This window comes from Rhinoraja longicauda, chromosome 28 (genome assembly GCF_053455715.1).
Source record: "Rhinoraja longicauda isolate Sanriku21f chromosome 28, sRhiLon1.1, whole genome shotgun sequence".
Classification (NCBI taxonomy): domain Eukaryota; kingdom Metazoa; phylum Chordata; class Chondrichthyes; order Rajiformes; family Arhynchobatidae; genus Rhinoraja; species Rhinoraja longicauda.
In genome coordinates this window covers 20,925,562-20,940,916 of record NC_135980.1, presented here as the reverse complement: position 1 = coordinate 20,940,916, position 15,355 = coordinate 20,925,562, and the positions used below count along the sequence as shown (strand labels likewise).

The following is a 15,355-nucleotide window of genomic DNA, read 5'->3' as shown; positions in this document are numbered from 1 at the left end:
AGACGCTTTACATTTAAATTTACATTTATGCATTTAAAAACTCCACGATATGGGGAAAAGAGCTTTTTTTAAAGCATATCTCGATTCTACAGTGGGCAGGTATTAAATCTTGTGTGCTGGTATTCACGGAAATCCAAAACGATTAAATATTTATATTTTTTGCCATTGTACCTTTCTCAATTTTCAGAAGAGCTTTTCTGCATAAGAGTAAGATGATTCGGGTAGAAAGGTGTGGTGGGTAGGGGATAATTGTACTTAAGAAGAACGGCTGAACACTGTTTATTGCCAAAAGTTTCTCAATCATCCTTGTTCTGTCTGACCTTCAGTCTTCTCACTATTTGCAGCCTTGGAAATTGTTTGTTCTTTAACTTTAACTCCATGGAATTTTTGGGAGAGGTTTCAGCGTTGAAATGTCATGCAGATTATGTGCTGAAGTTTGAGAACAGACCTTCAACTCCCACTTTCTGCCCTGGTGTGTTCTGAGCCAAGCCTGATGCCCAGCAGTGGAGAAAGGACATGGGTACATCAAGTTGAAGGGGTAGTTAGACCCATCTAGCGTGGCCACATGCCAGGCCCTCTGTGACTGGTCTTCTCCAGCAGAGAATTTTGCTTTTGCTTGAAGTAAATATTGCGTGAACACGGAATCAAGCGATATCTGTGTGCAGCTTTCATTTCAAATGTCAGAGGCTCCTTCGTGTCAGTTGTTAGAAAATTCTAGTGGTGGTCTTGCCCCATCCTTCAGAAAAATAGAAACGAGGAACTGCAAATGTTTAGTTTAGAGATACAGCGCGGAAACCGGCCCTTTGGTCCACCAAGTCCGCACTGATCAGATTTCCCTGCACATTAACACTATCCTACACGTACTAGGGTTGATTTACACTTATGCCAAGCCAATTAACCTACAAACCTGTACATCATTGGATTGTGGGAGGAAAATTAAGATCTCGGGGAAAACCCACGTGGTCATGGGGAGAACGCACAAACTCCGTACAGACAGCACCCGTAGTCGGGTGGGAACCCGGGTCTCCGGCGCTGCAAACGCTGTAAAGCAGCAACTCAACGGCTGCGCCACTGTGCTGGCCTGCTAGTTTACAAACAAAGACACAAAGTGTTAGAGTAACTCAACAGGTCAGGCAGGATCACTGGAAAACCTATAGGTGACGTTTCAGCTTGGGTCCCTTCAGAAAACTGACGAGATTAGTTCTAACCGTTGACTTAGAACTGGTTTTAAAATAGTTTTTGTTATTTTCAGATTCCCCTGGGCATGGGGAAGGTGGGGAAATGAAAGGAGAGCTGCAGGAAGGTGGTGGGAGGCATGTTTCTGTGCTCAAAATGGGTGTGCCAGTAGGGCTGGTACCAACAATCAGCCAAAACTCACGACTCGTATTGTCACCCTGCGACCAGCACCTCAAGTCCAGCACGTTTGACCCAGTTCGATGTTCTGATTTGCTGCTTTTCACAGATGCCCTTTCATAAAGCTGAGCTTGTTTGGGATTTTACTTTGAGAACCAAAGTAACAACATAATATACAATTTAACTTAAGATAGACACAGAATGCCAGAGTAACTCAATGGTTCAGGCAGCATCTCTGGAGAAAATGAATGGTGACGCTTTGGGTCGAGACCCTTCATCAGACTGAGAGGTGTGAAGTGTCTCGACCCAAATATGTCCTATTCCTTCTCTCCAGAGATGCTTCCTGACCCGCTGAGTTAGTCCTGCATTTTGTGTCTATCTTTGGTGTAAACCAGCATCTGCAGTTCTTGTCTAACCTGCTCAGTGGAAACTAACTTGAAGTGTAGTCCACATAAAATGAATTGCACTGGTTCAAATTTCAACTGTATGTAGTGCGACAGCTTTTACGATCCATTCAGTTGCTATAAAGCCAGGCTGATTTAAGGCTGTTGGCTTATCTCCTCCTGTTTTAGTGAGTGGTGTACATTGAACAGAGTTGTGGTGACCGACCGAGTACGTTCATTCACAAAATCATCTCAACCAGTGACAATAGCATGTGTACGTTACACATCCAACATGCTGCAGTATATGTACCTGACAGCTGATCTCCAATGCCCAAGGCAGTGTGGACAGGTGTACGTGGACACCGACACATGCAGGTTCCTCTTCAAACTGCAACTTGAAGGGGAATCTGAATGTGCTGTTTACCTCCTCCAGGCTAGGATATGCCACTGTGTTTTCAAGTCTCTAGATCCTGAAACTACCAAGAATGGGAGTAGCTTCCCTTAACCAGAAGATCTATGGTTGACATAGTTGGCTCCACAGCCCCATCTGGTGGGTAATTGGTGATGGTCAATAAATGCAGACGCAAGAACCTGCAGATACTGTGTGGAACACAGTGCTGGAGTAAATCAGAAGGTCAGGCAACATCTCTGGAGGACATGGGTGGGTAATGTTTCGGGTCAGGACCCATCTCCATACAATAAATGCTAGCCTCGCCAACATAGCCCACATTCCTTATGCCACCATGGGTCTGAGGAAGGGTCCCGGCACGAAATGCTGCCTGTCCCTTCAGATAAGAACATAAAGGCACTGGAGTAGAATTAAGCCCTTCTGGTCTGCCATTCAATCATGGCTGATCTGTTTTACCCCCTCAACCCCGTTCTCCTGCCTTTGATACCCTTACTAATCAAGAACCTATCAATCTTTATTTCAATGACGGCCTCCACTGCCATCCATGCCAATGAATTCCGCAGATTCATCACCCCATGGCTAAAAAGAAATTCCTCCTCATCTCCATTCTAAATAGATGCTGGCTGACCCACTGAATTCCTCTATCACTTTGGGGTTTTGCTCGATTCTGACATCTGGATTTTCTTGTCTCCATAACCCACATTACCCTCCCCTCCAAAAAGAAGTTTAGTGTTTAGTTATACCATGGGGTGAAGTATCGTGTACGTGTTAAACTTCACCTCGGTTTTGGAGTTCTCTTGTATCTGCGTATTTCTGTGCTGGTTTTTCAGTGTTTCTACTTCGGGGAATCGGTCTTTTGAATTATTTCTGTCACTGATGTAACAAGTTACTATTCTGAAACAGAATTTCGGCATTGGCCAATACTGTACCGCCGAGGAATTTCCCCACTAACCACTAGCAACTGGAATCTGATCACTTAAACACGAGAGCTGATTTGTAATTGGTGAGACAAGTTGCCAAGAATTAAACTTGGCAACAACTTTGTGACCTGTTTAAACAGACCAGTGCGCAAAAAAAAAAGTTGTTTTTTTTTCCTTCTAATTCTCAAGGAGAATTGTTGTTTTTCATTTCCCATTTATTCAGTCTGGTACCACAGGGAAGGTATATTTAAAGAAGCCTTTTATAAATTGTTATTCTACATTTTTGAAACAATTAGCAAGTACTTGTGGGAGGATACTTTGCTCCGTTAAGGCTCGTAGCAATGTTTATGATTTATTAGTGGAGTGGTATGGGTTAAAACGGGTTACGTCGAGTTTAGTTTGGATGGTTAATGAGGTGGTTCTCTTGCCTGCACGTTAATCAATAGGGTGTTTGGTGAAAGTACGATAAGACCACATCTTGATAATGGCACCATGTGGACTGAGTGGGTGGTGGGGGAGGATGATGTTCCAGAAAAGGGTAAACTTTCAAATAGATAGTCTTTGACAAGTGTAGCTGCACAGTTTTGACAAGTTAAATGCTTCATAGGTCAATAATTTGGGACTTGGTTTTGGACCAATCCTGTCTCGCACCACCTGATTTTATGTCTGGCCTTTGTTCCAGCCATCAGCCGACCATCCCCCCCCCCCCCCTCCATCCTCGCTGTGTCTATATTATCTGCTGTGCATTATCCTGCCTCTCCCCCTTTTTCAGCTTTCTTCTTAACACCCCCATCCCCCCCTTTAGTCTGAAGAAACGCCTTAATCCATGTTCTCGAGAAATGCTGCCTGACCCATTGAGTTTCTCTAGCACTGTCCTGTAGTGGAAGCCGGCATCTGCAGTTCCTTGTTTTTACATGTGGATTGTGTTGGTGTTTGAGGGTCCCTTGCTGCTTCTCACTGAAGAATGACTGGTACCTTCATGCAGTGGAGCAGTGGGCTGATGAAACTTCAGGCGTTGCTGTTTCTCTCTCTAACCTGCCGCATTCGGACAGTATTTTGTTTTGATGCTTGCAGATTAAGTTTGTCTTCATTTGAACATGCTAAAGCGTTAAAGTTTGTACGACACTGCCAGACTTGGCATGGACTTTGAGTGCAAAAGCATTCCAAAACTCTGCACTGGGACTTGTGTTTTTTTAATTATTGTTTCAGGCTAGTTGTTTAATTTTGTGAAATAATAAGTTTTTGGATTTGGATGTTGCCAGGCCACTACACTAATGTGATTATGGCAAGCTTTTTTTAGGTTGTGTTGATGTTTCTTGTTATTTGTCAGATCTTTTTTTCAGTGAACTTGCCTCAATCTGTTTCTGAGCTGTTCTGTGTGACTCCATTCATGTTGATACTCCAAGTCCATTGAAAGCTGAGGGTGGTGATCATAGTTGCTGCCTGCATTCAGTGCCCAAATAAAGGTAAAACATCAGAGGCAGTACAACCTAGAAAGACGTCGTCCTCTCCCTCTTTAGTAACACGGTGTCTGCGTAATAACCTCTCCCATAATTATCGACTTCAGGTCGCATAGTGGACGTACCCCAATCAGCATCAATGGTGCCGAAATGGAAATGGTTGAGAGGCTCGGGTACCTTGGCGTTAATATTACCAATGATCTGTTGTGGACCAACCACATTGATGTGGCAGTCAAGAAGAACCAACGCCTCTATATCCTGAGGAGACTGAGTAAATTCGGCATGTCTCCAATCACTCTTACAAGCCTGCACAGATGCAACGTAGAAAGCATTCTGTCGGGTTGTATCACAGCTTGGTTTGGGAACAGCTCTTCCCAAGACTGGGAGAAATTGCAGAGAGATGTAGCCCTAGTCCGTCACACGTACCAGGCTTCCCACCATTGACTCCATCTACACCACGCTGCCTCGGGGAGAATGCAGCCAACTTAATCCACCCGGTCATTCCTCCTCTCTGTTCCGGTCCGGCAGAATATACAGAAACTTGAATAGGTGCACCACCAACCTCAGGAACAGCATCTACACCCTCTGTTATCAAACTTCCAAACGGACCGTCCATAATCTAGGGTACTGTCAGATTTACCTCTGATTGCATGAACTTTGTCTATGGAACTGGTGCGCTACAATGCCGAGATCTATATTCTGCACTCTGTATCTTCCCCTTTGCTCTGCCTATTGTACTAGAGTTTGGCTTGAATGTATTTAGGTATAGTATTATCTGATCTGTTTGGACAGCATGCGAAACAAACCTTTTCGCTGTACCTCCGTACGCGTGACAATAATAAGCCTGAACTTATTCAGTAAAGTCCCAGAAACGCCAGTGTAGTCGGCTATGTGCATTAGATGTGTCACCAGCTAGTTTAGTTTAGAGATACAGAGCAGAGGCAGGCCCTTCGGCCCACCGAGTCCATGCTGACCAGCGATCCCCATACACTGGCACTATCCTACACATTAGGGACAATTTACAATCTTTATCGAAGCCAACTAACCTAGAAGCCTGTACGTCTTTGGAATATGGGAGGAAACTGGAGCATCTGGAAAAAACCCACATGTCACAGGGATAACGTACAAACTCCATACAGACAGCACCTGTAGTCAGGATCGAACCTGGGTCTCTGGTGCTGCGTTTGATCTTTTGATTTTAGCCATGACCTTGTTTATTATGTACCACAGTCATGGTGCCTCTTGTGTCTCGCAATGGGTGGATGTCGAGTGATCGCAAGCAGTCTTGTGGATCTGGTATAACCAATACTCTGGGTAGACACAAAATGCTGGAGTAACTCAGCGGGTCAGGCAGCACCTCGGGAGAGAAGGAATGGGTGATGTTTCAGGTCGTGACCCTTCTCCAGACCCGAAACGTCACCCATTCCTTCTCTCCCGAGATGCTGCCTGGCCCACTGAGTTACTCCAGCATTTTGTGTCTACCTTCGATTTAAATCTGCATCTGCAGCTCTTTCCAACACAATACTCTGGGCTTGTTGCTGCTGTGTTCCCAATGTTAAAACGGTGATTGCATTTGAGTTGACTTGTGTTTTATTGGTGAGAGCAGCATACAGATGGCTCTCCGCAAATTGAAGTCTTTTTTACTGAGATTGGCATGACTCTTGTGGCTTCTCCGAACTCGAGCTGATAGACTAAATGATCCTAACGTGAAGCAATCCATGGGAGATGCAGTGAAGAGTACTTCAGTTTAGAGATACAGCATTCAAACACACCCTTCGGCCCACCAATTCCACGGGCAAGCATTGATCACCCGTTCACACTAGTGCTATGTTACGCCACTTTCACGTCTGCCCTCCACACACGAGGGGCGATTTTACAGCGGCCAATTAACCTACAAACCTGCAATTCTTTGGGATGTGGGAGGAAACCGGAGCACCTGGAGGAAACCCACGGGGTCGTGAAGAATGTGCCAACTCCGCACAGACAGCACCCGAGGTCGAGATCAGACCTAGGTCTCTGGCGCTGAGAGGCAGCAGCTCTACCAGCTGCGCCACTGTGCCGCTCCATCAGAGAACAAAGATTATAATAGAGCATGTGTAGGAAAGAACTGCAGATGCCGGTTTAAATCGAAGGTTGGCACAAAGTTGGAGTAACTCAGCGGGACAGGCAGCATCTCTGGAGAGAAGGAATGGGTGACCTGTTGGGTCGAGACCCTTCAGAATAATAGAGCACATGCAATGCCATTTTTACTGTGGAATTAGAATCATGTCCACCTCAAATTAAAGGAGAAAATGGGGAGGGTGGCAGGAGTCCCTTCAGATTGTTGCTTATTGCAAGGTTAAATGATCAAGATTTGTGCGCCGTGTGCTAATGAGGAAAAGATTTATAGTTTTTAACCAAGGGTTTCCAGAAATAACATTTCAGTGTTTTGATGCTTTCTGTGAACTGATTTCAACTTGAGATCAAATTAACAGCATGTGTTGTGGTTACCAGTTCCCAGAAAGCTGACCCGCTCTAAGCCCACCCCCTTGCTGAGTACGCTGATAACACTTCCCAGTGACTCATTGTACGTGCGCTTGCTTTGACAGGCCAGCCACCCACCGACCAAGCCTGGTCCGTCCTTTCACGTTGCCAGCCTCCCAGCCCACCCTCAATTTTTGCCTGCAGATTCTTGCTCTTTTCACGCCCCCACTTCTCGCCGTCAGCAGTTACCATAAGTGCAGAGTTGATGCAAAGATGTGGTGGGGACTTGCAGAAAAATTTGGTAGTTCCTGAGAATACTCGTGTTGCTGTCCTGGTGGGCTGAGAAATTCAGTCAAAAGTTATTTGACAGATAACGGTGGTGCGATGGCGCAGCGGTAGCGTTGCTGCCTTAGGGTGCCAGGGACTCTGGTTTGATCCTGACTACGGGTTGCTGTCTGTACGGAATTTGTACGTTCTTCCAGTGGCCGCCTGGGCTTTTTCCGGGATCTCCGGTCTCCTCCCACACTCCAAAGACGTACAGGTTAGTAGGTTGTGTGGGAAGGAACTGCAGATGTGTAACGAGGAACTGCAGATGCTAGTTTAAACCAAAGATAGACACACAATGCTGGAGTAACTTGGTGGGACAGGCAGCATCTCTGGAGAGAAGGAATGGGTGACGTTTCAGGTCGACACCCTTCAGACTGGTTAGCGATAAAGGAAACGAGATATAGACGGTGATGTGGAGAGTTAAAGAACAATGAATAAAAGATATGCAAAAAAAGTAACAGTGATAAAGGAAACATGCCACTGCTAGATGTTTGTGTGAAAATGAAAAGCTCGTGCGACTTGGGTGGGGGAAGGGATAGAGATAGAGGGAATGCCGGGGCTACCTGAAGTGAGAGAAATCAATATTCATACCACTGGGCTGTAAGCTGCCCAAGTGAAATATGAGATGCTATTCCTCCAATTTGTGTTTAGCCTCATTCTGACTATGGCAGAAACCAAGGACAGAAAGTTCTGTGTAGGAATGGGAAGGGGAATTAGTGTCCAGCAACCGGGAGATAAGGTTGGTTCAGGCGGACTGAGCGAAGATGTTGCGCGAAACGATCGCCCGGCCTGCGTTTGGTCTCGCCGATGTATAAGAGACCACATCTTGAACAATGGATTCAGATGATGTTGGAGGAGGTGTAAGTGAACCTCTGCCTAACCTGAAAGGACTGTCGGGGTCCCTGGACAGAGAAGAGTGACGAGGTATAGTGACAGGTGTTTCATCTTCTGCGGTTGCAGGGGAAGGTACCTGGGGAGGGGGTGGTTTGGGTGGGAAGGGGTGAGTTAACTAGGGAATTGCGGAGGGGGCGGTCTCTGCGGAAGGGGGAAAGGGTTGGAGATGAGAAAATGTGGCTCGTGGTGGGATCCCGTTGGAGGTGATGGAGGTTTTGGAGGATTGTGTTGTATGTGACGGCTGATGTGGTGGAAGGTAAGGACTAGGGGGACTCTGTCTCTGTTGCGACTAAGGAGAGGGGGAGCAAGGGCGGAACTGCGGGGTACCGAGGAGACACGAGTGAGGGCCTCATCTATGATGGGAGAGGGGAACTTCCGTTCCCTAAAGAATGAGGACATCTCGGATGTCCTAATATGGAACACCTTATCTTGGGTGTAGATGTGGCAATGACAGGAATTGAGAATAGGGGATAGAGTCTCTGCAGGAAAGCAGGAAACCTTCCTCTAAAGCAATGCAATCCATGTACCTGCCCAAATGTCCTTAAAATGTTGTTATAGTACCTGCCTCAAATACCTCCTCGTGCAGTCAATATTTCCACCATTCTCTGAGTAAAAACGTTCCCCTTGGGTTCTTATTAAATCCCTCAAAAGCTTTCCTATCTGTGAACCTGTCTAAATGTATTTTAAGTATTGCTATAGTACCTGCCTCAACTACCTCCTCTGGCAAGTCATTACATATACCCACCTGTGTAAAATGTTGTTCCTTATGTTCCTATTAAATCTCCCCCCTCACCTTAAATGTTTGTCCTCTGGTTCTCTGTCCTCTTTTGTGGGAACCCATGTGCTTAGAAACATTCAATAAGGTTTTTCACACCAGGTAGAGCGATCTAGGAGCACAAGTACTTAGTTCCTCAGGGAACAGTTTCCTGACACTTTTTGGTGTCATAGGTGGATAGGGTGGTGAAAAAGGCTTTTGGCACATTGGACTTCATCGGTCAAAGAATGTAGAAGCTGGGACGTAGTTACAGTTGTACAAGACGTTGGTGAGGATGCTCTTGGAGTTCAGTTGTGGTCAATCTGTGACCAAATCGTGTTCAGTTTTGGTCACTAAGATATAGAAAGAGAGAGATATATATATATATCCTATGCCCTCGGGCTCTTGATTTGCCTTCCTTGATAAAATAGACACCACACGTTCTCCCCATCCATTCTATTCTCCCACTTGCTTGCGCTTGGTCCACATCTCTCCAAACCTGTCCTATCCATGTACCTGTCTAATTGTTTCTTAAACGATGGGATAGTCCCTGCCTCAACTACCTCCTCTGGCAGCCTTCCTTGATAAAATAGACACCACACATTCTCCCCATCTATCCTGTATGTGTATATATATGTATGTATGTATTTGTGTATATATGTACATGTGTGTAAAAAATATCTTGTGTGCTTATATATATGTTTAATATATTTATATATATAAATAAACGGGATATATATATCATGAACAGGATAGATGGGGAGAGTGTGCAGTGTCTATTTTACCAAGGAAGGCAAATCAAGAGCCAGAGGGCATAGGATTAAGATGAGAGGGGAAAGATTTAATAGGAACCCAAGGAGCAGATGTTTCAAGCAGTGTGGTGGGTAAATGGAACAAACTGCCAGAGGAAGTAGTTGAGGTTGGTACAATAACAATAATTAAAAGACACTTGGACAGGTACATGGATAGGAAAGACGGAGGGATATAGGCCAAATGCAGGTAAACCAGACTAGCTTAGAAGGGGCATCTTGGTTAGCATGGACGATGTGGAACAAGGGCCTGCTTCCATGCTGTATGAAACATAACATAAGAAACATATGACTCTTGGATTGGCTTCACGGGTTTATTTGTAGTCCCATCCTACGCTCAGAGGGGGAGTCTGTTGACTATTAGGAAATTTTTGGAATAATATTTGTAAATTTATTTGCAAATCACCAAACATTCAATCCACTAACAAATATCCTCCTTGCGACAGTTATTGATTGGTGTTTTGAACATATTAACATTGCTTAGATGATGGAGTTTTGCCAGAACACTTGAATCCATGTTTGCTTCCTGTGAACTTGTAGATTGTGAAGGTCTTTTATATTCTGGTCAGCAGTTATATCATGACCAAAACGTAGTGATGTGGTAGCATGCAAGTATCCCATTCCTTTGCTAAGGAAAGGCAATCAAAAGGCATGTTGCCCTTAGGAAATGTTGTTATAAAAGTTAGCTTGCTTTTTATTTTTAGGCCTACCCCATCTTCTCTCATTGTGTGGGCTTCAAGCCTTGCCGAATGTACAGTTCTTGGTTAATTCGCTGATTCAAATACCTTCCTGCACTTTTTAGGTTGATGTCTCAGATCCTCCAATCCATTTAAACTTTTAACTGTGAACTTGAAGGGTGAAATGGCAATGTGGTGACTCTTGTGTACTGTAGGCCCATTCACGCCCTGGTCATTCCTTGTTCCTTCCTTGCAGCGAAATGGGATTGAATTTGAGGATCGCCCATAGAGTCATAGAGTGATACAATGCGGAAACAGGCCCTTCGGCCCAACTTGCCCACACCGGCCAACAATGTCCCAGCTGCACTAGTCCCACTTGCTTGCGCTTGGTCCACATCCCTCCAAACCTGTCCTATCCATGTACCTGTCTAACTGTTTCTTAGCCTCAACTACCTCCTCTGGCAGCTTGTTCCATACACCCACCACCCTTTGTGACAAAGTTACCCCTCGGATTCCCATTAAATCTTTTCCCTTTCACCATGAACCTATGTCCTCTGGTCCTCGATTCCCCCATTCTGCGCAAAAGACTGTACATCTACCCGATCTATTCCCCTCATGATTTTGTACACCTCTATGAAATCTTCCCTCATCCTCCTGCGCTCCATGGAATAGAGACCCAGCCTACTCAACCTCTCCCTATAGCTCACATCCTCCTCCTGACAACATCCTCGTAAACCGTTTCTGAACACTTTCAAGCTTGACAATATCTTTCCCATAACATGGTGCCGTGAATTGAACACAATATTCTAAATGCGGTCTCACCAACGTCTTATACAACTGCAACATGACCTCCCAACTTCTATACTCGATACTCTGACTGATGAAGGCCAAAGTGCCAAAAGCCTTTTTGACCACCTTATCTTGACCTATGACTTGACCTTCAAGGAACCATACTCCTAGATCCCTCTGCTCTACAACACTACCTAGAGGCCGACCATTTATTGTGTAGGTCCTGCCCTTGTTCGACGACCCAGAATGCAACACCTCACACTTTTCTGTATTAAATTCCATCAACCATTCCTCCGCCCACCTGGCCAATCGATCCAGATCCTGCTGCAATCTTTCACAACCATCTTCACTATCTGCAAAACCACTCACTTTTGTATCATCAGCAAACATGCTAATCTTGCCCTGTATGTTCTCATCCAAATCAATGCGTGGTGTAGGCTTGAAGGACCGAATGGCTAAATCTTGCTCCTATTTTCCTGTCTTTAATTTGCAAGGCTATGGGGAGGGCAAGGTAACGGGACATGCTGCACTGCTCGTTCATAAAACTGGTATCTGGGTAAATGGCCTTTCTGGGGGGGGCGTGTTTTGGGTGACATGAGCAGAGTTTGATTTTGTTTAATTATCCTGCTAATTGAATCCTCATTTAACCTGCAGGTGTGGATGAGCGATCAGGTGCTGGTCCTTGGGCAGGAAGCGGACAGAATAGTAGTCCAACCTATGAGCAACCAAGGGTAAGTCCAGCTTGTTTACCCTCATAACAGGTAGAACAATCATATAGCTGGAGGCTCCTTCCTTAATTTGCAATTTTAAAAAAATAATAAAATAAGAATTTAAAAAAATTGGGGGGGCTATTAAAAATGTGAGATGCTTTAATTTTGTTTTCAATGTTTACTTGTATTTTGCAATCATTATTTACATACACTTTCAGTATCAGATTAAATATTAAGTTCACTTTTCATGCAAGGTGTGCCCACTTATTTCACAATCCTTTTAATCCCCCTGGTTAACAATACCAACGGGTTATTCCCCCTTCACCAGACTCCCTTCAAGGTCCAGGTGGCCTGTTGTGTTTCTTATTAATTTATAGCATCTTTTTTGGAGGGGGGGGGAAAGCTTCTTATAATCACGCATGATCTACATTTGTCATGCATGGAGAGGTGACCTGATATGATCAGCGTGCTTTTAAAATTATGCTCTTGTGAGTTGTATGCATAAAAATAGTTACTTGGAAAATGACCGCACAGGAATGGGCCATTTGGCCCACAATGTCAATGCCAACCATGATAAATTAAACTAATATCCTCTTACTGCACATGATCCACATCTCTCAGAAGGCAGTGGAGGCCAGTTCATTGGATGCTTTCAAGAGAGAGCTGGATAGAGCTCTTAAGGATAGCGGAGTGAGGGGGTATGGGGAGAAGGCAGGAACGGGGTACTGATTGAGAGTGATCAGCCATGATCGTATTGAATGGCGGTGGTGGCTCGAAGGGCTGAATGGCCTACTCCTGCACCTATTGTCTATTGTCTGCATATCCAAGTGCCAATCCAAAAGCCTCTCAAACACCACTATCGTATCTGCCATATCCATCGCCACCCACGGCAATGTGTTCCAGGCACCCATCACCCTCTGTAAAACAAAACTTGCCCTGCACATTGCCTTTGAACCTTGCATCCTCTCACCCTTAAAATATGCCTTCTCGTCTTTGTTCACCCAGGGGAAAAGGGTTCTGACTGTTTACCTCGTTCATCAACGACTCTCATCATTTTATATAGTTCTATCGGATCTCCCCCCATCTTCCATCCTGCTAGAGAAAACTAATCAAAGTTTTTACAACCTCTCCTCATAACTAATACTCCTTCCTCTTCTGCACCCTCTCCAAAGCCTCCACCTCCTTCCGGTAATGGGACCAACGGAACTATGCACGATACTCCAAATGCAGCCTAACCAAAGTCTTATGAAGCTGCAGAATGACCCTTGTACTCAATGAAGCCGAGCAGACTATTGAGTTGACAGCATTTGTTAATCAGAAAAATTAGTATCATTACAAAAGAGCGGTATGATGGTGCAGAAAGACTTCTGAAGTGACGATTAATTGTCACTGTATCAAATGAAACAAATATTTGGCTAGTGCATATTAGGCTAGCTGTAAACCAGCCTCAAAGTGTTAAACGATTTGCTTCTGTCAAACATTCCCGGGTGTTTCTCATAGAAATTCTGTCTTGCAACTTGCCTGAATTGGTGAAATATTCCCCTTTCTGCTTTGATTTGCGATTGAGTCTAAGGGTGGTCAGAATGGTGCATTGGGCTGTTGCTGTTGATCAAATCTAGCAAGCTAACCAAATGGAAGTTGTGAAATTATTACAAAAGACTGGCACAGAAGTTTGTTCTTGGATGCCAAGATTTTTTTAAAAAGAACTTGTACGCTTACGTATAAGAAAATAACTGCAGATGCTGGTACAAATCGATTTATTCACAAAATGCTGGAGTAACTCAGCAGGTCAGGCAGCATCTCGGGAGAGAAGGAATGGGTGACGTTTCGGGTCGAGACCCTTCTTCAGACTGATGTCAGGGGGGGCGGGACAAAGGAAGGATATATCCTTGTACGCTTACGTTTTAGGTTTACAGCTGTGAAACTTGCTTTTATTGTGTGTGTGTATATGGTCCAACTGTTTTTTTTCTTCTACTTAAACAGAGCTATGGCGAAGGTTCCCACTACAGCGATCATACATCGAACAGAGAGCTATCATCAAACGATGGCATTTCTTCGTCATCCTTCATGAACCCTGGCCTTGTCGGTGAGGAGAAATAAATGACTTTTTGCTCCTAAATTTTCTGGCAGATAAATCTCAAATTTGTAGTGTTAATGTGGATTGTTGCTTGTGTTAATGTGGATTGTTGCTTGCATTTCCTCTTTGGACAACAAGTTTGGCGTACTTGTTCCAATGACTGCCTTTCTCATTAGTAGATGCCTGGTTGCATAGTTCCTAGAAGCTTGCTTCAATTGTACCTTTCCAACTGGATGACAAAGAACGTACATCTACAGGCAGTTGCGGGATCGGCCTTCATGTTCTGCAGGGGATCACTTTTCTAAAAGCAAACGTAAAGGGATGGAGGAACTCTGCAAATCAGGCGGCATCTGGAGAGGGAAAGGACAGATGATGTTTTGGGTCGGGACCATTCAGAACAAATTGAGACCAAATTGAGAAGTGGTGCGATGAGTTGGATCCAGAGACATTGGCTTATGAAAGGAATGTGGAATTGTGAAACGCTGAAGAAGGGTCCTGGCTTGAAGTGTCGTCTGCCCATTCCCTCCACAGACGCTGCCTAATCCAGTTCCTCCAGCACTTTGTGTTTTCCTCAACATCTGCACTTCTTTATGTACTCGTGTCTAAAAGTACTGTTCCCTCTGTTGCATTGCAGAAATGTAACAAATCGCATTTAAATACAGGACTTTTCTGACTGGGTAAAGTGGTCACACTTGTAGTAGAAAAGACTATTCACAGGTTTTGGGATTTATTTTGTCAGATGTTTTTCGGACCTTCATTGCCCAAGTAGCCAAAAAGAAAATCCGCACAAGAATTCATTTCCACACTGGATAATTGTCTTCTGATTATCAAATATTTTTCCATTAGTAAATTTGATTCTGGCTGAAATGTAACGGCAGGCACCAGAGTTGACCAGCGCTGGAGAAACTCGGCAAAATAAAAATAATCTTGGTCTCATCGATGTAGAGGAGGTGCGCATGAACCTCTGTCTCACTTGGAAGGGCTGCTTGGGTCCCTGGGTGGTTGTGAGGGAGGTGTAAGGGCAGGTGTTGTACCTCCTGTTGTTGCAGTGCAAGGGGTGGTGGGGGGGGGGGGGGGGGGGGGGGGGGGGGGGGTGGGTTGGGTGGGAAGGAATGAGCGAATCAAAGTGTTGTGGAGGAAGCAGTCTCTCTGGAAGGCAAGAAGGCGAGGTGATGAGACGATGTGACTGGTGGTGGGATGACATTATATGTTGGATGTGAAGCCTGGTGGGGTGAGGACCAGGGGAACTCTGTCCTAGTTCCGTCTACGGTGTGCAAGAGCACAACTTCAGTTACTTTATTCTGAAAAAGGATTTCGACCTGAAACATCA

The 15,355-nt window shown here is 44.8% G+C and overlaps 1 protein-coding gene across 13 annotated transcripts in view; it reads left to right on the top strand.

The window, feature by feature from the left end:
• Positions 1 to 15,355, top strand: part of tcf3a (transcription factor 3a) — a 149,650-nt gene that overhangs the window by 38,966 nt on the left and 95,329 nt on the right. For all 13 annotated transcript variants that reach the window (XM_078424210.1, XM_078424211.1, XM_078424214.1 and 10 more), the window contains 2 exons: positions 11,893 to 11,969; positions 13,932 to 14,034. In XM_078424210.1, the coding sequence (XP_078280336.1) occupies positions 11,893 to 11,969; positions 13,932 to 14,034 (180 nt within the window). The remainder of the gene's footprint in view (positions 1 to 11,892; positions 11,970 to 13,931; positions 14,035 to 15,355) is intronic.